Source organism: Pristiophorus japonicus, chromosome 4 (assembly GCF_044704955.1).
Source record: "Pristiophorus japonicus isolate sPriJap1 chromosome 4, sPriJap1.hap1, whole genome shotgun sequence".
NCBI classification, from domain to species: domain Eukaryota; kingdom Metazoa; phylum Chordata; class Chondrichthyes; family Pristiophoridae; genus Pristiophorus; species Pristiophorus japonicus.
In genome coordinates, this window is record NC_091980.1 from 185924577 (window position 1) to 185947571 (window position 22995).

Below are 22995 nucleotides of genomic sequence, written 5' to 3' on the forward strand. Positions count from 1 at the left end.
TGTTTACAAGTAAACCATACAGACTAGGTTCAATTCCCACTATTATTGAGCTTAATAAGGGCACAGCAATTGGCTTCATCAGTTCTCCTGTTTCCACAACCTTACGGCAGTCCAATGACCCTTGCTAGAACAAAAGCAAAATACTGTAGATGCTGGAAATCGGAAATAAAAACAGCTAGAAAGTTGGGGGATAAGAGTCAGGCTCCGCTGTGATGGAAAGGACCTAAAAGAAGCATAGACCTACTTAAACAGGTTTTGTTTGAGCCTGTAAATGCAAGTAAGCCAGTCACATTAAAATGATTCTATATATGTCAATTTGTGGAGTTTTAAATGCCTAGTTTGTCATTGTAAAATAACAAGACATTTCAAAGATAACAAATTCCTACACATTGTAGCAACTGAATGTGGGTGGGAGAGGAGGTGGAATGTAGATGAAATTTTAAAATTTGTCGTCATGACTAGCCACTTACAACAAGGATTGATTCTGTACAATCATTTTGGTAGAATTTTATAATTAAGATTTTGAGAGACAAATACACAGCAGGCCAATCAACAGCTGAGAAAAAGAGGTGCAACACCTGAACTATTACCTTTCTCTTTCATTGCTAAAGATAGTTACAGCATTCTCTTAAAATTTCAGATTCCCAGCATTGGCATAAGTTTTTATTGTCATCTTCACTTTTGGATCCTAGCACCAGTGTCATTTCTTAAGAGCACCAGTGTTTGTGAAATTCTGATGCCCCTTAGTGCAAAAGTTCAGACACATGAAATGTGAAACCCACAACAGAGTAGTAACTATGTACAATCTTTATTTAAAAGGAGTACATAAGAGAAATGTAATTTACACCATTACATTTAATACCAAAAGTAAAAAAAGATTTGGATTCATTGCCAAAGAAACCAATGTCAATGAAGAAATAAATGAGCAATTCAACTCTGCAAGTGACAAATTAAATGAATACAGCTCAGTAAATGTAAGTACTGCAGTTTTAACAAATTTAAGATTTGCGTTCCTCAAATTCATTCCTTTACATCAACTTTCACTCACTCTAGTAAAAGTCCACATTAACATGCTTAGTCTGTACTATCACCAGAAGGTGATCGTGTGCGTGATCTTACATGATCCCCAGATGCCATAGAGGAATGGCCTCTCTGCTCCTTGGCAGGAATAGGTGATCTACTCTCCGATCGGGATTTGCTGCGGCTCCTACTCCTGGAACGACTATAAGACTTACGGCCCCTGGAACGAGATCTGGAAGAGCTTCGACTACGGGAACGAGACCTGCTACGAGACCTGAAAAGAAAAAGCAATCAAAACTATGAATGGTCAAGTACAAACACTATTTTACTACAACTAACTCTAGAAATATGTTTTGAGTTTTGTTTCAATTCAGTTCTATCCAGTTCACATCCAACCAAATGTTCCTGATTTGGCATACGATAAGAGTAATAGAGGCTTTACAAAAAGCTGCCATAAAATCAAACTATTAGCATAGGCTGTTCAACTCAAACTTTTGCTTGAGAGTTCAAGCTATAACCAGCTGTTTTTAATTTTTTTATATATATAATATATATATTATGTGTGTGTGTATATAAGCACTCAAGCCCAAAAATGGTACAAGCTGAGTTAGTTAATAATCAATTATGCAGATTGGGTGACCGCTTTGCAGAACACCTTTGTTCAGTCCATAAGCGTGACCCCGAGTTGCCGGTCGCCTGTCATTTTAATTCTCTGCTCCAACTGCACTCGGACATCTCTGTCCTCGGACTCCTGCACTGTTCCAATGAAGCTCAGCAGAAGCTAGAGGAACAGCACCTCATCTTTCATTTCGACACTTTACAGCCTTCTGGACTCGACATAAGAGTTCAACAATTTCAAACCATAACCCCTGCCCATATTTTTTTTCTCTTTCCTCTTTTTTGTTTACAAACTCCACCCCTTTTTTTCCTCTTTCAAGGCAGCTGGTGATGATTCCTTAATTCATATCCCATCTAGACTCATCTTTTTTTTTTTCTTAACTTATGCCATTACCATCTCATTTTGGCCCATCATCCCTTTTGTCTCTTAAATCTCTTCTGTCTTCCACCCGATCACAGACCTTTCCTTTTGTTCTTTGCTCCCCTCCCCCCTTTCAGGGCCCCAGCACTTCCTTAAGAATCTGTTACATCTTGAACTTTTGCAGTCCTGATGAAGGGTCACAGACTTGAAACATTAACTGTTTCTCTCCACAGATGCTGCCTGAGCTGCTGAGATTGCCAGCACTTTGTTATTTCAGATTCCAGCACCTGCAGTATTTTGCTTTTGTTCTAGTTAATAATCAAGATTCTCTATCTTATAAACTTTTAAAATGGTGAATTAAGCCCACGATTCGTGGTTTCAATGTATTTCAAGTTTATTTGGGATTGAGGATCAATCTATGCAACAATAATCCTGAAATGCGCCCTGGGGTAATTACCTGCGCTGTTTACGTTCTTCAACCACCCTGATCTTTCTTCCATTGAGCTCTGTGCCAGAGAGCTTCTCAAGAGCATTCTTCACATCACTGTAGGATGCAAATTCAACAATTCTAGGGAAAGGAAAAGCAGAGTAAATTTTATTAAGTTTGTAATCACCAAGATTGGGCTTCCTTTCTTAGCATAATACCCAGAGAAATGTCCAAGTTTATTCAGAATGGCCAGGGCAGAAACCAGATGAAGCAGTACAGTCGTAAGTCAACTGTGCAAATGTTAAGATTTCTTTACAAAGGTTGCCAGAGCAATATGACATACTAATCATTTATTTCAAAACCATTTAACTAAACAGCTTTCCACAACTGTCCAGGTGTGGTGAAACATGAAACTTTTTAAAGATATGTATCATAAAGCTGAATATGATCTTAGTAATTGGTCTGCATCGACTCCCAAACCAAAGGTTCATCTCTCTGACAGTTTCACAGCAGCATTAGTAGAGATTTCTAACACTTCCTTTCCCCACCCAGCAACAAATTTCAGGCTGCAGCTATTTAAAACTTCTTGCAACTTACCCTTCATTCATTTTGTGCCTGTGTGCATCCGCAAAAGTAACTTCTCCAGCCTGTCTCATGAAATCTTTCAGATCCTATGCAAGATCAAATCAGTTAGGTAAATCAAAGCATAGTAACATATTTCTTTATTAATTTCCAATGTACATCACTGGAAAAGCAAGCAAAAAAAATTACATAAATCTAATTTCATCAAAATTTGTATTACCTTCCTGTACAATTCCCTAGGCTATTCAACCAGCCAAATGTAACAAGTGTTCGCAGAGGCACCACGACTGAAGACCAGATGGTTCTCTTCACCACCTGCTTGACTGACACTACCCAGTCGAGGCGAGCCTTCCCGGACATCACCCTCCCTTAAAGGCAGACTCTGGCTTTGCCATAGGAACGGGGATTGCTACTCTTGCGCCGTGACCAAGGACTTCTCGCCTCACTCCAATCGAGCTTCCAAACAACCCTACCAGCGAATTTCTCCCAATCGAGGACCTCGCATTTTACAGCAGGCTCTCAGAACTCTCGACTTTAGGACACCTTGTTATCATTTTCAGGGACGCAGCAAGGTAAATGGCACTAAACCCAGTGCCCACCAGTGTTGGTCAGACCACCACAACAGAGATTTAGATCACCAATTGACAAAGGTAGGAGCAGATTGGCATTTCAACTAGGCCCAAGAGACCAAGGCACAGCGATTAGGAAAACCAACGGCACTCCACGTCACAAGGCCAACGACACGAGAGGCTGGTAAATAAAGGTTTTAACACTTGGTTAAATTTCAAAAACACAAAAACTGAGTGAACACACAATTTAGTTTCAAGGTTAGTAGGCAATCAAGGTTATTTTTTTTTTGTATTTAAAATTAGCTACTCAAGTTAAAGGAGCAGTACTTAATTTTGGAAGGCAATTAAAGCTTAACCCATTCTTTTATAGGATGGGGCCTTCTGTTTTATGTGGATTACCACATTTTCTTTTTCCCATTGAGGCCAACTATAATTTTTTTTAAACACCAAGACAAAGCCAATTATACTCCAAAAATAAAAAGGGAATGAAACGAAATAACAAGTCTCAAGTATTCCCTTCTTCATAATGATGGTGAACTTAATAATTCCCTAACCCAAACTTCTTCCACTTCTGTCAAAGTTGCTGACTCTTTCTGGAGTGCAGTTCTTCAGGTACTGGTAGTACCCCAGCTAACCATTTCTTATGAAAGCCTGGACAAGTGTTGGCAAGCAATTAGATCATGGATCTTTGGGTGGGGGGTGGGGGGTGGCGGGGGGTGCTTATATCAAAGCCAATCCCCCATCAAGTTCTCACACATCTACACATGCACTTTCCAGAAGTCAGAAGTGACTACAGGACCAAGAACCCTGACTCCCCCACCCACTCTCTAGACTAACAGCAGACGCCAAAGGTCGCCTTACTCGATGCCCTGGCTGAGATCATCTAACTTAACGCAGACCAGGTATCTTCATCGGTGTTGCTTAAAAGCACACGACATGATAACCTTCCATAATGAGCCCTTGGGTCAAAACATAAAAAATAGGAGCAGGAGTGGGCCTTTTGGCTCCTCAAGTCTGCTCCACCATTCAATAAGATCATGGGTGCTCATAACATTTTTAAATGTTGTTTCTTTAAGGGGAAAGAACTCAGCTTGGTACACGGAAGTGGAAAAATCCTTAAAATACCACAGGACTATAAACAAGTTGAAAGTCAGAATCACTGCTTTCAAAAAGATTAAAGAAAAGGAAGCACATATGGACTCCTATATAAAAATAAGAGTTTAAACCTCCCACTTTACCTTAGACCCAGACATTGACATTAAGTATAGCACCTTTGACTGCAGTTTTTCAATTTATGGAATAACTTGGCGAAATTATAACTATTATCAGTCAACTGTAGATAACTGGTAACACTTTATTAAGAGTCATTTTCACAATAAAAGGTCACATTATATTAAATATAAATCAAATGGACATTTTAGAATTGTTGCATATGTTTGGAGCAAATTTGGTGACTTTTTTTTAAATTTAAAAACTCCCACTCTAGTTTATCTTTGTCAGCAGCTCAAGTTGTTGTACTATTCTGTCACAATTAGTCACATTACATATAATGTTTCCACTGCTGGCTAGTTACGTGTCTTTTGGAAGGAACTGTTCTGACACATTTAATGCCAACTTGTTGGGAACCACTTCTTTTTGTTCTCCTACATCATGTTACTGTGATTCTTTGTAATTTTACATTTCTTGGACATTTTTTTGAGTGGTTCTTTATATTCGGTTGAGATTAATTGTTTGAATGCAACGTTTGTGGCAAAGATACAGTATTACACCTGTGCCCTACACTGTAAAATGACTCTTAAGTTAACCTTGAAAGCTCTACTTACAATTAAACAGTGCCAGTTTCATTGCATTTCATTTGTTTTAACAAATTACACAAAAGTAGTCTCACATAATTAGATATTACATGCAACATACCTGCCAGCTAACTCTGGAAGACAAGTTCTCAACAATCACTCTGTTTTCTGTACGAACTGGAGGCCCATTTCTGAAAAGGTTAATAAATTATGATCTGTGCATTAGAGAAGCTGATTCAACAGGTATTTTGTTCTGGAGACACCTCGGTAAGCAAATATTAAACAGAACACAAGATTTTCTGCTTTTCTGTAGTTCCCACTATTTTTAAAAACACTAGGATTAAACATTTTCGCCACCCTATACAACTCAAATACATGAATTTATTTTTATTTAAGATACTGAATAAGGCTCAAAGAGAGTCTTATTTTCAGTTGATGAATCATGCATATTATTCAATAAGAAAAGTTTGAAGTTTATCAATGAGTAATATTGATTGACCCTTTTTTTGCCCTGCAGAGAACTCCGCTTTCAAAAGGATATATTTATGTTGTTGTCACCCCACACAGCATCGCTGATGGGTCCGTGGGAACAAGCAACCCTATCTAGTGAGAGCCTTGAGACCGCATGTCACCAGGCTACTCAATTAAAACAACTTAGCTCTTTCTGTATTCATCCAACATCGAGTGTTCAGTTTCTAGTAGTCATTTGAGCAAGAACCAATGTTTTTGTCCTCCTATTCCAGAGGATTGTAAAAGTAACAGTTATAGCCGCCACAACGGAGATCAGCATTTCCAAGGATCTTTCACATCCATGTGGCTCAGTACCACACTAATCCTTGAATGATCACAAGCAACATCTCTACTTTGCTAACTGACAAATGAATATGGCACTCAATTTAAACATTGGGCAAAAATGTTTGGCACTTACTATTTTTGAACCAGAACAGCATAAAATCAGGTAACAAATTCAACTCGTCAGATGTGAAATTAAATTCGGTGCATTATAATTAATGTCAACCAAAATCTACTTAAATAAACTGATTTTACATACAAGACAATATTTGTTCATGTTACTGTAATATTCTCAATTTAAGAAAACAGGTCAATGGACTCACCTTCCTGCAGTGCGTTGATAGCTTTGGCTAAAGCGACCTTGATACCGTCCCCCTCCTCCTCCTCGTCCTCCCCTATTGCGTGCTCTGGCATGCTCAACCGTCACTCTGCACAAACAAAATGCTCATTTATGTAGCTGAAAGTATCGCACAACAATTACCAGCCTTCTAGTTTATTTTGGGAATATGGAGGTGGGAATGGAGCGCTTACCTTTCATTACACAACTCTTTTCCATCCAGTTCATAAACTGCATCCTCTGCATCTCTGTAATCTTCAAACTCCTGAAGACAAAACAACAGATTTGTATCTTGTCCAAATGATTTTTGTGCTCAATAGTGGAGATTTTAAACCTTACCTAGCAGCAAACTAATCCCAAATTACTGGATAGGCTTCATACAAAGGATTGATGGCAAAATCACATTTCTACCTGTATGGGGAGGAGCAAAAGGCTTCAGCTACTCATGCTAGTAGTGTCTACACCTCTGGTTGTTATCTCTGCTTTTCACAGAAAAAATTACAAGGACTGAAGACAGGTTTAGGTTTGCACCTCCAAAGAAGAGCTGCCTCACCAGAAAATCAACAGTAACAAAATCACATTCACCATACTAATCTGTCACTGATATCAAGTTAGGAAAGCATTGTAAATATTCAATTGGTTACAGGAGGAGTTAAGTCACTCAACACACACTAACAATTACAACTTACCTGTGCATTTTTTTAAAAACTTACCACAAATCCAAATCCATTCTTCAAATCAATTTCCTTAATTCGTCCATATCCTCTGAAGAATCTCTCCACATTTTTTTCAGTGGCGTAAGGGCTCAGTCTGCCAATGAATACCCGGGAACTCATCTTTGCTGACCTAGAATACAACTGTCAAAACAAACAATAAAGTCGAAGCTGGCCAACACAACTTGCATTTGTATACCTGTAGCACCTTTAATGTAGAAAGACATCACAAAGCACTTCAGAGGCACAATGGTAATAACAGACAGAGCCAAAGAGGCAGATTTTAAAGAACATCTTAAAGGAGAGAGAGGCAAGGCAGTGTGTTTAGGGAAAGTGCATTGGCAGATAAAGACATCTGAATGGAGTGGTGAAAGGATGAGAAGCCACAGTTAGAGACATGATGCGTTCAGCGGATGGGGGGGATGTTACTGCTGTAGGTTACAAATATAGGAAGGCGCAAGGCCATCAAGATTTAATCACGAGAATGAGAATTTTAAATGAGATGTTGGAGGATGGGGAACCAATGTAGGTCAAGAATAGAGTTAGGGATGAACGGGACTTGGGTAGCAGAGTTTTGACAGAGCTGTAAAATACTTTTTTGAAACTGGAACACACAACAGACATACGTCAATCACTTCCCTCACTCCCTTCAAAACTCACCAGCTATACAACATCCAAATTTGTGCAAGATTTCCTTACTGCTCCTCTATCCTGAACAAAAAAAATACTGTTCTGCTTAAAAACCAAACTTTTCTGTAATTTAGAAACATTGATTTTAAAGTTATACAACTCAAATTGTTGATCTTTTAGAAAATTAAATGGCATATTTCTGAGCCTATCAGCCCTGAAATTTTGTTCAAATATATTTTAGGGATAAAGTAAACGAATTCTTTTAAATTACGTATTTCTGATCATTTTTTCTTTTGTCAACTCAAATTAGATTCTAATCAAATTCAAAACAGAAGTAACACCACAATCTACACCAATTCTCCCTCCAATCCCCCCTCACTCTCTCTACCCCCATCCCCCAGACAGAAGCTTTGTTATTTGTATTTAAAACGGGCCAAAAGTAGCCGCGACGAGGGGTTGAGGAGCGGCCCTGGTTTCCCCGGCTGCAAACAATCGACGGGCAGACAGCCCAGCGCCTCTTGCCCCGCGCGGGCGCCAGTCCGGCAACCGCCCAACAATAAACGCCGCCAGCTGAGCCTCGGCGCCTGCAGAGATGATCGGACCGTTGCTTCTCCCCCACCACTCTGCTCTGCTCCGGATCTGGATCTGGATCTGGGCCTCCTAGGCCTGGATCTGGGCTTGGGCTTGGGCTTGGCCCGGCCCGCTACCTTTCTGATTATTTTAGCGACTGGCTGTGGAAACGACGCGGTCGCTTACCCCGAAAGCTAGCTCACCTCAAAATGGAGCCCGACCGTCCGCACGCAACCAATCCCGCAACGACACTGTGCCGTCACTTCCCGGATGCTAAGCAACGAGTTCTCCCGAGTGGGCCATCACCATGGGAACCGCCGCCGGGGGAGGGCGTGTGATGAATCGTTTCGGCTCCCCCAGTCCTCAGAGGTCCAGCTGCAGCGTGCTCTGCACAGGGTAAAAAAACACACACACAACACGGTGAGCCATTGCTCCGCCAGCCCCCAACTAAACAACCGAACTGCTCTTCTGCTAGCGCAATTTCCTTCATCACTTTCAGCCTCACCATCTCCTCGGATCTCCAGCGCGACTCCCACATCTGGTCCACTGGCCCAGCTTCCTCTCTTATGTCAATCACTTCTTTCTTTGTGCCTTCCCCTCCGACAAAGCCCTCTAGTGAGACGAACTCCAACTCTACGCGAGATTTCCCGACTGCTCCGATATCCAGCACCCCTCCACCCCTCAAGGAAATACAAAATACAATATAAAGTCTAATTGGACTATCCAGCCTGCAACCTTTCCCCTCGCAATCTTTGTGTCCATTTTACTGATACTACTATGGCCATTTCTCCTCCTCGCACCTTTTATTGTTTCTACTAAGCTCCAAATATGCTGCGTCACATGCTTTTAATCCTTATAATGAAATCAAGATTCATTGCACCATCTCCGAATCTAACTGGCTACTTCCCAGGATTTCAAAACTATGAAACTTCTAACTTACTTCACTTTTCTCTTCCTACAATATATAAGCTTTAAACCCCAAACTTGGTATCACCTAAACATTGCTTTGTGATTCACCTCGTCTTCTACTTTTTTGAATCTTCGTAGTGCTCGGCACAGTGGGCCTTATCACGTCACCATGGCTCCATCAACAAAATCGCCTACTTTCACTTCTGTAACATCACTCATCTCCTCCCCACCTCAGCTCAACTGTTGCTGAATGCTTATCCATGCCTTTGTTACCTCTGGACGTAACTATTCCAATGCTCTCCTGGTTGGCGTCCCATCTTCTACCCTCCATAAACTTGAGCTCATCCAAAGCTCTGCTGTCCGTATCCTAACTCACATCAAGTCCCATTCACCCATCGCCTCTTTGCTTGCTGACCTACATTGGCTCCCGGTCTGACAATGCCTCAATTCTACAATTCTTATCCTTGTTTTCAAATTCCTCCATGGCCTCACTCCTCCCTATTTCTGTAACCTCCTCCAGCCCTACAACCCTCCAAGATCCCTGTGACCCTCTAATTCTGGCCTGTTGCACATCTCTGATTTTAATTGCTCCACCATTAGCGGCCTTCAATAGTCGAAGCCCTAAACTCTGGAAAACCTCTCCACCTCTCTACCTCCTTTGGGAGGAGAGGTGGAGAGGTTTACCTGAGCTCCTTAAAATCTATTTCTTTGACCAAGCTTTTGGTCGCCTGTCCTAATATCTCCTTATTTGTGCCTTGGGATATTTTACAACATTAATCATCATCATCATAGGCAGTTCCTCAAAATTGAGAAAGATTTGCTTCCACTCTAAAAGTGAGTTCTTAGGTGACTGTACAGTCCAATACGAGAACCACAGTCTCTGTCACAGGTGGAACAGACAGTCGTTGAAGGAAAGGGTGGGTGGGGAGTCTGGTTTGCCACATGCTCCTTCCGCTGCCTGTGCTTGCTTTCTGCATGCTCTCGATGACGAGACTTGAAGTGCTCAGCACCCTCCCGAATGCTCTTCCTCCAATTAGGGTGGTCTTTGGCCAGGGACTCCCAGGTGTTGATGGGGATGTTGCACTTTATCAAGGAGGCTTTGAGGGTATCCTTGAAACATTTCCTCTGCCCACCTGGGGCTCGCTTGCTTTGGGAGTCACGTGTTGGGCATGCGGACAGTGTGGCCCGCCCATCAGAGCTGGTTGAGTGTGGTCAGTGCTTTGATGCTGGGGATGTTGACTTGATCGAGAACACTGACATTGGTGTGTCTATCCTTCCAAGGGATTTGCAGGATCTTGCGGCGACATCATTGGTGGTATTTCTCCAGCGATTTGAGGTGTCTACTGTATATGGTCCACGTCTCTGAACCATACAGGAGGGCGGGTATCACTACACAACAATTTGTCATTACAACATTAAAGGCGCTTTATAAATGCAAGTTGTTGGTTTCTCAGTTTTAAATTATTATTGTGCTCTGCACTGCAGCTGGACCTCAATCATTACGTACAGAACATTAACCAGGCTATAATTTGATACAGAATATCATATTTGGTACAGAATAACACATCCAGTGATTGAGATAACATTGTAATGTGGAAGAACAAAGCTTGGAGTGCGTTCGTGCCAGGCTTCAGACGTGGTAATGTTTTGTAACATACATCAGGCTATGATTTTTTTAAATAATTTGTACACACCTAACAAAAAACATTTTTTTTGAACAAAAAGCAAACAGACATAAATACAAACATTTTTATACAATGTTCAGCAAGAAAAGCTGTGAACATTGTGCATTTCGGCTGTTAGTTACGAATCTCCAGAACTTGCTGATCGATCCTGCCCTCTTATTTTTAAGAACTTGCTGGATTTGCACATTAATTGTCCATTAAACTGGCCGCAGAAAATTAGGGCTGGAACTTATCAGTGTAAGTATCTTTTTTAACAACGTGATAATTGTTAATGCAATGCCAATCAACCTCACAGGTCCAGAAAGGGAACAATTTAAACTGTCCAATTTTATTTCTGCATGTAGTAAATTGTTATTGGAGATTTTTAAAATGTCAAATTTAAATGTAATTTTTTTTCTTACTTTTCCTTTCTTCCCCTTTTTTCTCTTTCTCTTGATCCAATCCAACTTTCCCTCTCTTTATTTCTCTTACTGTACCTAATTTGACTCTAATTCTTAGGAACATTGGAACAGGAGTGGACCATTTAGCCCCTCAAGCCTATTCCGTCATTCAATGAGATCAAGGCTGATCTGTATCCTAACTCCATCCACCCGCCTTGACTCCGTATCCCTTAATACCCTTGGCTAGCAAAACTCTGTGGGAAAGAGTTCCACACTTCCACCACCTGTAGAAGTGTTTCCTAACCTCTCTCCTGAATGAACTGCCTCTGATTTTAAGGTTATGTCCATTTATCCTGGACTTCCCCCACCAGTGGAAAAAGTGTCCCTCCATCTACCCTATCAATACCTCTCAAAATCCTAAAAACATCAATAAAATCATCCTGTAATCTTCTCTGTTCCAGGGAATACAAGCTTAGTTTATGTAATCTCTCCTCATAATTTAACCTTTGGATCCCTGGTAATATTCTGGTGAATTTGCGCTGCACTCCTTCCAAGGCCAATATATATATATAATATATATATAGAGAGAGAGAGCCCTAGTGAGACCACACCTGAAATATTGTGTACAGTTTTGTTCTCCTTACCCAAGGAAGGATATACTTGCCATAGAGGGATGGAACAAAGGTTCACCAGACTGATTCCTGGGATGGGGGGTTGTCCTATGAGGAGAGATTGAGTAGACTAGGCCTATATTTTCTCGAGTTTAAAAGAGTGAGAGGTGATCTCATTGAAACATACAAAATTCTTACAGGGCTTCACAGTGTAGATGCTGGGAGGATGTTTCCCCTGGCTAGGGAGTTTAGAACCAGGGGTCACAGTCTCAGAATAAGGGGTTGGCCATTTATGACTGGGATGAGGAGAAATTTCTTCAGTCAAGAAGGTGGTAAATCTTTAGAATTCTCTACCCCGGAGGGTTGTGGTGCCTCAGTCGTTGAGCATATTTAAGACAGAGATTGATAGATTTTTGGATATTAAGGGAATCGAGGGATAATCAGATAGTACAGGAAAGTAGAATTGAGGCAGATGAGTCATGATCTTATTGAATGGTGGAGCAGGCTCGAGGGGCCGAATGGCCTACTCCTCCTATTTCTTATATCCTTTCTAAGGTGTGGTGCCCTCCTCTTTATATTCTAGCCCATTAGATATAAAAGTTTACATCCCATTAGCTTTTTTAATTATTTTTTGTTCCTGACCACTACATTTTAGTGATCTGTGTACATGGATGCCAAAGTCTCTTACCTGCATTGAAATCTATCTGCCAGTTTTGCCCATTCACTTAATCTATCAATGTCTCTTTGTAATTTTATGCTCTCATCTACACTACTTACTGCATCACCAATCTTTGTGTCATTGGCAAACTTGTATATTTGGCTCTCTATTGTGTCATCTAAGTCATCAATTAAATATAGTGACGAGTAGAGGCCACAGCACTTACCTTTGCGGGACATCACTAGTAACTTCCTTCCAGTTCAAGTACATACCCATTATCCTTACCCTCGGTCTTCTAGAGCCTAACTATCTCCTAAGCAGGTCAATAATTTGCCTTCAATTACATGAGCTTTAATTTTAGCCAACAGTGGGACCTTATCGAATGCCTTCTGGAACTCCATATAAACTATATCCATAGGCATCCTATCTGCTACTTTTGTTACTTACTCAAAGCAATTGCCCATTCTAATTCACCCTCTTTCTCCGTCGTGTCTTTGTTTCTCAATCCTTAAATCTCACTGGTTAGGGAATTACACTGTTGGCCCTGCCGTTCACTGAGGTCCCAGATGCTCCGTTGCCCTCGTCGCACCGTTATCAGCTCACACTTCCAGCAAGTTATCCTTTTAGATGTCAACTGTGGCTCTGTAGGCAGCACACTCACCTCTGAGTCAGTAGGTTGTGGGTTCAAGTCACACTCCAGGGACTAGAGTACATAAACCTGCAGTGCTGAGGGAGTGCTGCACTGTCGGAGGTGCCGTCTTTCGAATGAGACATAAACCAAGGCCCCGTCTGCTCTCTCAGATGGACGTCAAAGATCCCATGGTACTATTTTGAGGAAGAGCAGTGGAGTTATCTCTGGTGTCCTGACCAATATTTATCCATCAATCAACATACCAAAAACAGATTATCTCATCATTATCACATTGCTGTTTGTGGGAGCTTGCTGTGCACAAAAATGCTGCTGTGTTTCCCATATTACAACAGTGACTACACTTCAAAAAGTACTTTGTTAGTTTTAAAGCACTTTGAGATGGCCAGTGGCCGTGAAAGGCGCTATATAAATGCAAATCTTTATTTATAATAAAGAAAAGGGTGCAGTCAGTCAGTCAGCAGTAACAAAGCCACCAGAGGGAGCATCAGAAATCAAGTGATGATCAAAAGTGTCAACTGCCTTCAGCTGTCAGTTGAAGATGAGGACTTTAGTGAGTATGCCAAAAGGGGGGGGAAAAAAAAAGGGCCTTGTAAATGTCTGGAGTGTCACCCAGGTCGGGTGGCACCGTTTAATGTTTTATGTTTTGCAGGTGAACTCCAAAAAGAGTTTAGTGAGTATGCCAAAAAAAAAACTTTAGTGAGTATGCCCAGAATCTGAAGCAGTGACATCTCTTACTCTCTGATATCTCATAAATTTATTTCAGGATTTCATACTGTTTTGAGCATTCCAATGATGAAGGCAAGGCTTTTAATACTCAGATTTGAAAAACAGAAGAAAGGTTATTTTGTGTGTACCCTAAAATGATACTGTACTTTATGATTTGACCAATATAAAGGGATTTATTTTGTGAAATACTACAGGGCATATTTTGCATATTACAGAGTTTAATTTAAAACAAGCTATATGAATATAATAAAATATATATTTAAAAATCAGCACATGCCATTGCTCATAAAAGCAAATCTTCCATACTATTGTTCATGATGAGTCAGAAAGACATGCTGTTTTCCAAAACAATGGGGTATTATCAACTAAGTGTGATAGAGAAACTGTTACAAGAAGTGTGAAACCAGAAATGCACACTATACACAAGACTTGTAATATCTTATAGATAGATACAAGCAAACATTTGGAGAACTAATTTCTCCTTGTGGAGGAAGTCTCATGCATACTACTAGAGCAGGTACATAGAAACATAGAAAATAGGTGCAGGAGTAGGTCATTCGGTCCTTCGAGCCTGCACCACCATTCAATAAGATCATGGCTGATCATTCACCTCAGTACTCCTTTCCTGCTTTCTCTCCATATCCCTTGATCCCTTTAGCCGTAAGGCCCATATCTAACTCCCTCTTGAATATATCCAATGAACTGGCATCAACAACTCTCTGCGGTAGGGAATTTCACAGGTTAACAACACTCTTGAGTGAAGAAGTTTCTCCTCATCTCAGTCCTAAATGGCTTACCCCTTATCCTTAGACTGTGTCCCCTGGTTCTAGACTTCCCCAACATCGGGAACATTCTTCCTGCATCTAAACTGTCCAGTCCCGTCAGAATTTTAAATGTTTCTATGAGATCCCCTCTCATCCTTCTAAACTCCATTGAATAAAGGCCCAGTCGATCCAGTCTCTCCTCATATTCAGTCCAGCCATCCCGGGAATCAGTCTGGTGAACCTTTGCTGCACTCCCTCAATAGCAAGAACATCCTTCCTCAGATTAGGAGACGAAAACTGAACACAATATTCCAGGTGAGGCTTCACCAAGGCCTTGTACAACTGCAGTAAGACCTCTCTACTCAAATCCCCAAACTATGAAGGCCAACATACCATTTGCCTTCTTCACCGCCTGCTGTACCTGCATGCTAACTTTCAATGACTGATGTACCATGACACCCACGTCTCGTTGCACCTCCCCTTTTCCTAATCTGCCATTCAGATAATATTCTGCTTTCGTGTTTTTGCCCCCAAAGTGGATAACCTCACATTTATTCACATTATACTGCATCTGCCATGCATTTGCCCATTCACCTAACCTGTCCAAGTCACCCTGCAGCCTCTTAGCTTCCTCCTTACAGCTCACACCACCATCCAGTTTAGTGTCATCTGCAAACTTGGAGATATTACACTCAATTCCTTCATCCAAATCATTAATGTATATTGTAAATAGCTGGGGTCCCAGCACTGAGCCCTGCGGCTCTCCACTAGTCACTGCCTGCCATTCTGAAAAGGACCCGTTTATCCCGACTCTTTGCTTCCTGTCTGCCAACCAGCTCTCTCTCCAAAGCAATGAACAGTCACAGTAACTTGCTGCAACAAGTAACTGCATAATAACAATAGACTGGTATGGCCGATGTTTGATCTATCATGTCCTTCGATTAGGCAGGAAAACGACCAGTTCCACCAAGGGCCGAGGTTAATGGCCGCCTGCAAAAAGAGTGCAGCATTGGTATTTTGGTGCCTGCTAATTTACATGAGTGCAGAATCTCTTGTGCATTGCTCTCTTTCCAACGGTAACCTCAGCAGGAGGCCGAAGGTCGTATCTAAAGGATCGATGTGGTGCTCTCGGACAATATGCTGTTTGGGATCATTTGGTGACGGCTTCTGGCTTTTGCTGGGTCAGGAAGTATCAAGTCCGCTGATGGCCCTTGTAGGGTTGGAGCATTGTCCATTGTGGCACATTAGGAGGCATTTGTTTGTCCACGGCTCCCCTCTGACTTTCTCACACATTTGTCTGGGTCTTGAATGGTATCCACAAATGGGTACCAGACTGCTTAGTACTCCCACCTTCGCTGGTTGCCATGGGTCCAAAGATGTTTCACCCAGATGTTTGCTGTGTGGAGGTTTGTACTTCACCCTGGTGCTGGAGGGGGATGGGGCTACACCGTCTTGCAGCTAGCAGTGACAGTGCACTAGCCTGTATATCGCACAGGGGATTCATTCCCTGTGAGTGGGACTTAAAGCACAGGCTCAGATCTGGAGGAACTGTGACTGGAAACACCTTTTGGCAGATGTTGTTAAACCGTTGCATGAGAAATCAATTGAAATTCATATTTTAAAAAGGGGAACACGAACCTCTTGGTCAGGAGTTTACTGGTGTATATCGTGCAGAAGAGAGTGCAATTATATTTTTAACAATAGCAGACTTTTGATGAATTTTTGCTGAGAATATGGTGTTAAGCCTTTTAAAAGCATACTTCCATACTTTGCGTATTATTTTATCAGTTCCTAAACTAGAAAACCCAATGTATAAAATTTAAGAAAATGGAGCTTTGATTTTTTTTCCTGAGATTATTACAACTGTAGTACAGTTATAGTTTATTTTCAAAGTATTTGCCTCCTGCAATGTTTGACCGAGGGGAAGATTTGATGCATCTCATTGGAAGCAGTTTTCACTCCAATTACATAGTCTGAGCTCCCCATAGTTACCAGTTATTACAGTAACTGTTTACTGCATGGTTTATAGCTCGCTGCTGCTTTCTCCAAACTCTACACACTGTCAACGACTGCCGCACAGGCGTGCTTTGGAAAAGGCGGTAAAAGGAACGGTGAACTTCAAAATGGATGACCGTGCGTCAATTCAGCGTTGTATGCTGATTGACATCATGCTCCTGGTAATTAAAATAGTTGCAGCGAGCGCAGGCAACGGCAACACTGTCGACCTGCACAATATGGCGTCTGCCGTGTTCCACGCGGAAGTGGGCGGAAGCGAGGCAGCTGTCATTTTTTCTACAAAGCCAGCCTTAAAGCATTGAATTTCTAGACCTTATAGCCCGTGCATGAATTCTTCAAGGATTACATTTATTGATTTTGAACATGGTGGAAATTCTGCACAAATTAAAAGATACTGAATCAATTGTTTAGATTGCAGATCTGGTCTGAAAAATAAATGGCTCAATTTCATCATCAATACTATGATCAGCTTGGTCTAAGAAAGAAAGACTTGCATTTATATAGTGATGTTCAGAGAGATTTAGGTGTCCTCGTACAGGAAACACAAAGTTAGAATTCAGGTACAGCCAGCAATTAGGAAGGCAAATAGCAGGTTGGCCTTTATTGCAAGGGGATTGGAGTACAAGAGTAAGGAAGTCTTAGTACAATTGTTCAGGGCTTTGGTGAGACCACACGTGGAGTACTGTGCAGTTTTAGTCTCCTTATCTGAGAAAGACTTGCATTTATATAGCACCTTTCACAACCACCAGATGTCTCAAAATGCTTTACAGCCAAATAAAGTACTTTTGGAGTGTAGTCACTGTTGTAATGTGGGAATGTCTTTATTTAAATCCATATTAGGTCATACCATAGTATTTTATGCTACGACCACATTCCCTGGCCAAAGACCGTCCGAAGTGAAGGAAGTGCATCCAGAAGGGCGCTGGGCGCCTCGAGTCACATCGCCGAGTGCATGCAGAAAACAAGCGTAGGCAGCGGAAAGAGCGTGCGGCAAACCAGTCCCACCCTCCCTTATCATCAACGACTGTATGTCCCACCTGTGGCGGGGACTATGGCTCTCGTATTGGACTGTTCAACCACCTAAGGACTCATTCTAAGAGTGGGAGCAAGTCTTCCTCGATTCCGAGGGACTGCCTATGACGATGATAATGAAGATGATGACATTCTCTTGATGCCCTATTGCTGTTTTTTTTTACTTCATACCATATTAATCACATACTTCTGATTTAGTGTGCCTGATGCTCTTAAGATCAACAACTCCAATCTGGTCTGGTGCCTCTGAACAAAATTCTGCTCACAAAACCAACTCAGGCAGAGAGACAGTAACATCACTTGTAGTTACTATGGAATAAATATGCTAAGTTTGGCCTGTTTCATAGTCTTAGTGTGTTGTCAGTGATTTCAATGCTAAAAAAGTTAAAAAAGACTGGAAAAAATAAAAGCATTAATCCTCCTAGTGGCTCATATAATGAATCCTCGTTGAGTGCAAACAATACATATTGAAGAAAAAAGATTTGCATTTATATAGCACCTTTAATGATCTCAGGACATCTCAAAGCGCTTTACAGCCAATGATGTACTTTTGAAGTGTAATCTGGTGTAATATTCTCAATATGTTTCCACATTGAAACATTATTGCAAGCCTGCGGTGAACATAATATATTTGACTACAGTGATATAAAGTATTTCCCACCTTCAATATCGTGTATTATAAAACATTAAGTAATTTTGGCAATAATTATCTAACACCACTGTCATTGCCAGCAGATACGCATTTCTTGATTATAGATACTCAAGTAGAGCTTGGACTGAACAATCTCAGATTGTCTTGATACTTGCAGGCTCTATTCAAATTGATGTTCTCTGTTTCTGCTAAGTGAGATCAAAGGCAATTGCTGGGCAGGTTGCTGCTGTTTACTGGTGTGCAAATGGTGAGCTCTTCCTTAGTGTGCCAAACATAACCAAGTCAATGGATGATCAATGAGAGAAATGGCAAGGAAAATGGACAGCCGAAGCCACCACTTTTCAGCTCTATAAATAATGTTATCAAGAATCAAGTCTACCAAGGAAAGCACTGAAATTGCAACACAGCCCCCAATGAAAGAAGCAATCAAAACTCAGAAGAAAATGATAATTGATCAGCTGGAAGTTATTCTCCAGGAGGTGAAAGAAGTGGCAAAAGAACTCGAGGAGGTAAAGTGATTTCTGTTTGAACAATTCCCCCCAAACCAGTTGCAAAATAACCACACAGATCATTCTAATTATACTTCAATACAAGGAGCAGGAGGCCTGGGTATAGATAGCGAGTCGGTTGCAACTTGCAACAAGGAGCAGCTAGGGTGAGGGGGCGGGTGAGAAGGAAATGGGGAGGAGGCGGGAGAAGCAGAGAGGATGGGAGGAGAAGAGGGAAAAGGGGCAAGGGAATAGGTGAGGAGGTCAAAAATTCCTTAGTTGGGAGGGTGAGGAGTACAGATTTTGAGGGGCAAACTCCAGAACACTATTCAGTACAGGGGAGGGCAGAGGAGGCTGGACTCTTACACAGCTGGGTCTGTGGCTACATCCTGTCATGTATTCATGCCAACAATGTTATAATGTACTGTAACACTGAATGTACCTGCACCCTGTATACACCTTACCTGTACACCAGAGGGTGCTCACCTCTTGGTGTCCTCACTCTAGGAGCGGCAATAAAGGACTACAGTCTTCACAGTTTAAGTGCCATACCCCTGCCTCATGGAGTCATTAACAGAGTGCCTACATATACAATAACTGGCGACGGGGTCACGAACTATATGCACAACATGTCGAATCTCAGCAACTTCCAACAATTCACCGATGGGGAAGATTGGGACGTCGTCGTGGAAAGGGTAGAACACTTCTTCATCGCCAACGACGTGGATGGGGACACACCGGCCACACTGGCAAATAAGTGCAGGGCCATCCTGCTTAGTAGTTGTGGGCCCACTATCCATGGCCTTGTCAGGGACTTGCTAGCCCCAGCGAAGACAACAACCAAGTGCTATGGGGAACTCGTAACCTTAATACAAGAGCATCTAAAACCCAAAGAAAGCATCCTCACAGCCAGGCACCGGTTTTACACTCACCAGCGACCTGAAGGCCAAGAAATTGCTAAGTATGCTGCAGATTTAAGAAGATTGGCTGCACCATGTGATTTTGGCGACCACCTTACCGAAGCACTAAGGGCCATGAGGACCTCCTCCACAAACTGCTCTCTGCGGACATCACAGTCACCCTGCAGAAGGCAATTAAAGTGAGCCAAGCCTATATGATTTTGGTCGGCGACTCCAAGCGAATGATGACGTACACCCAGGACTCTAAACTAACGAGCGCAGTGAACCGAATGATGACTTTTAAAGGCAGAAATGCTGCCCCGAGACCCGCAACCCTGAGTCCGCCACATGGGGCCAACCGGCTAGCCCCATGCTGGTGCTGTGGAGGAAACCACAGGGCCCACTAGTGCCGCTACAAAGACTATACCTGCAAAGGCTGCAAGGCGAAAGGTCACCTTCAGAGAATGTGCAGAAAAAGCTTTACTCACCGCGTCGCTGAAGAGTTGGCTGATCACCTGGGCTCTGACACAGATGAAGACGAAGCTGCTCAACCTCTGGATGAAGAGTATGGAATTTATACCTGCTCCACTGAGAGTTCCCTGTAGAAGATGGAAGTAGACATTAACGGAGTTCCAGTTCTGATGGAGATCGACACAGAGGCGAGCCAGTCTTTGATGAGCCAGACTTTGGATCAATCCAGCCAAATGACCAAAACTGTCTCCTGTCTAGGCGAAGCTGCTCATCTACACCAAAGGCAAAATCCCAGTCATTGGCAGCATGGACGTCAAGTTCTCCCAGGGCAGCGTGATGAACAAGCTCCCCCGTGGATCGTTTCCGGCGATGGTCCAACGCTGCTGGGAAGAAGTTGGATGAAGCAGGTCCAAGTTGGTCAAAGTGACGACGGCCTCCGGGCTCCAGCAATCGACATCCCACACAGTCCCGAACTTGGATCCATCGCTGCACCTAGAAATCCTACCGTCCAGCTTGACTGCGTGGCGACAACTCCACAACACCGTGGCGAGATCACCAAAACCGAACGTCCAGACTTCACCTTCCGGGCCATGGCAGGACTCCAAGGAAAGAAGATCGCGAAAAAAGTGGATTCCCGATGTCTGTGGCTGAACCCGAGAAGGAAAAGATCACCACAGCCGACCTGGAGGAGAGCGAGAAGATGCACCACGAGGCGAAGAACCTAAAATCAAAATGGCTGCGACCAGACCACGAGGGGCAGCGTTGGAGGAGCGACACATGGCACCGAGCAGCGAACCGGATTGGAAGGCCCCCTTAAAGGAGACCGGTAACCCAAAGAAATTAAAGGGACAGTTTCAATCTAAAGATGACAAGAACTTTAAAGTTAAAAGTGCAGTTAGCAAATGCAGGTATGCTAATGTAACGTTGATGCCGGAGTAACTGATGAACAAAATGTAATGAATGCTTATGTAAGTGATGTTAAAAACAAGTTTGTAATGTTAAATGATGATGATAGAAATTTTTAAATGACAAATGTAACCATGTATGGAGACACCGAGATACAAGAAAGTGATGTAAACGCTGTTAGTAACAATGTAAAGAGAGATAACAGTGTAGATTTGACTAAGTATGATCAGAGCCAATGTGTCTTGTATGCATGAAGTAGACTGTTAAAGGACACTGAGTTCTACAGGTACAATGTAAATGCCAGAGGAATCCCCCCGTGGAAGATCCCCAGGTCCAACGGGCTACCTGACCATGTAGCCTGGACTTTTGGGACAAATGTGATGCCCCAGCAAGGGCTCACGCACACCCAGTGGGAGCAGACCCACTGCAGGGACAGCGGTCAATAGCCACTACCACTGGCAACCTGCCCCAAATCGGCCCTACAACCCCTGGCCACCAGGGCCAACATCAGAAGCGAGAGGCCAGTACCCTCCAGCTTCCCTGGCGGACCCTGGGATTACCAGACTTTCATCACCAATGGAGGACAAGGAACCCACACAATCCTGTGGCCCTGCCCACCACCACTTACCCACTCTACAGAGTATGTACCCTACCCACTGCACTGGCTCCCCCACTGAGGGATCCCACAACAGTGACACCCACATGGTCTGTATGTGAGGGGGTGGGGGGGGAAATGTATGAGGCCAGCCTCAAGCACAGGGATCACACCTGGCACCCACACAACCACCACAACCTCCCACAGCCCACTACTGATCACCTCCCCAGGTCGTGGCAATAAGGACTTGAAAAATGCTTCGGGGGGAGTGTTGTTATGTATGCATGCCAACAATGTTATGATGTACTGTAACACTGAATGTATCTTCACCCTGTATTCACCTCACCTGTACACCAGAGGGTGCTGCTGCTGGAGACCTAACGGTCACCTGTACATTCAAAAGGGAGTTAGATGAAGTCCTTACTACTCGGGGGATCAAGGGGTATGGCGAGAAAGCAGGAAGGGGGTACTGAAGTTTCATGTTCAGCCATGAACTCATTGAATGGCGGTGCAGGCTAGAAGGGCTGAATGGCCTGCTCCTGCACCTATTTTCTATGTTTCTATGTACACTGCAGGTAACCCAGTATAAAAGGGAGCACTCCTCTTGGTGCCCTCACTCTAGGAGCTGCAATAAAGGACTACCGTCTTCACAGTTTAAGTACCATACTATCTGCCTCGTGGAGTCATTAACAGAGTGCCTACATATACAATATATCCAAAAATTCTGAGAAAACTAGGGGAACAAATAATAGTGGCCATAATGATATTTAGGGTTCTATTAAGAGTAGATGTGTGCCAAAGAACTGGTGAATGGCCAATGTAATAACCTGGTTTCAAAAAGGGAAATAGTGCTAACCCACGTAATTACGAACCAGTTAGTTTAAAATCTGTAATTGAGAACATTTTTGAATATTTAATTAAAGTTGAAATGACTAAATAGCTAGGTAAATGGAAAATAATTAGAAACAACTAACCTGAATTTCAGAAAGGAAGATCTTGCTTGACAAACCTGATCAAGTTCTTTGAGAAGGTTACAGATATGATGGATGAGGGAAATCAATGGATATAAGAACATAAGAAATAGGAACAGGAGTAGGCCATACGGCCCCTCAAGCCTGCTCCGCCATTCAGTAAAAGCA

The 22995-nt window shown here is 42.5% G+C and overlaps 1 protein-coding gene across 4 annotated transcripts; it reads right to left on the reverse strand.

Moving 5' to 3' along the window:
* Nucleotides 1-789: 789 nt before the first annotated feature.
* Nucleotides 790-9018, reverse strand: LOC139263194 (serine/arginine-rich splicing factor 5-like). 4 transcript variants are annotated; one of them, XM_070878910.1, is made up of 9 exons: nucleotides 8918-9014; nucleotides 8616-8799; nucleotides 7213-7356; nucleotides 6694-6764; nucleotides 6486-6590; nucleotides 5492-5561; nucleotides 3024-3097; nucleotides 2457-2567; nucleotides 790-1294 (listed from the first exon to the last, which is right to left on the reverse strand). In XM_070878910.1, the coding sequence occupies exons 3-9, from the start codon at nucleotides 7333-7335 to the stop codon at nucleotides 1075-1077; spliced, it is 774 nt and encodes a 257-aa protein (XP_070735011.1). In that variant the 5' UTR covers nucleotides 7336-7356; nucleotides 8616-8799; nucleotides 8918-9014; the 3' UTR covers nucleotides 790-1074. The 4 variants fall into 4 exon arrangements, 3 of the variants coding, with proteins under 3 accessions (XP_070735011.1, XP_070735013.1, XP_070735012.1); XM_070878912.1 differs by having other exon boundaries at nucleotides 8599-8799; XM_070878911.1 differs by lacking the exons at nucleotides 8616-8799; nucleotides 8918-9014 and adding an exon at nucleotides 7873-8199.
* Between the last annotated feature and the right edge of the window lie 13977 nt (nucleotides 9019-22995).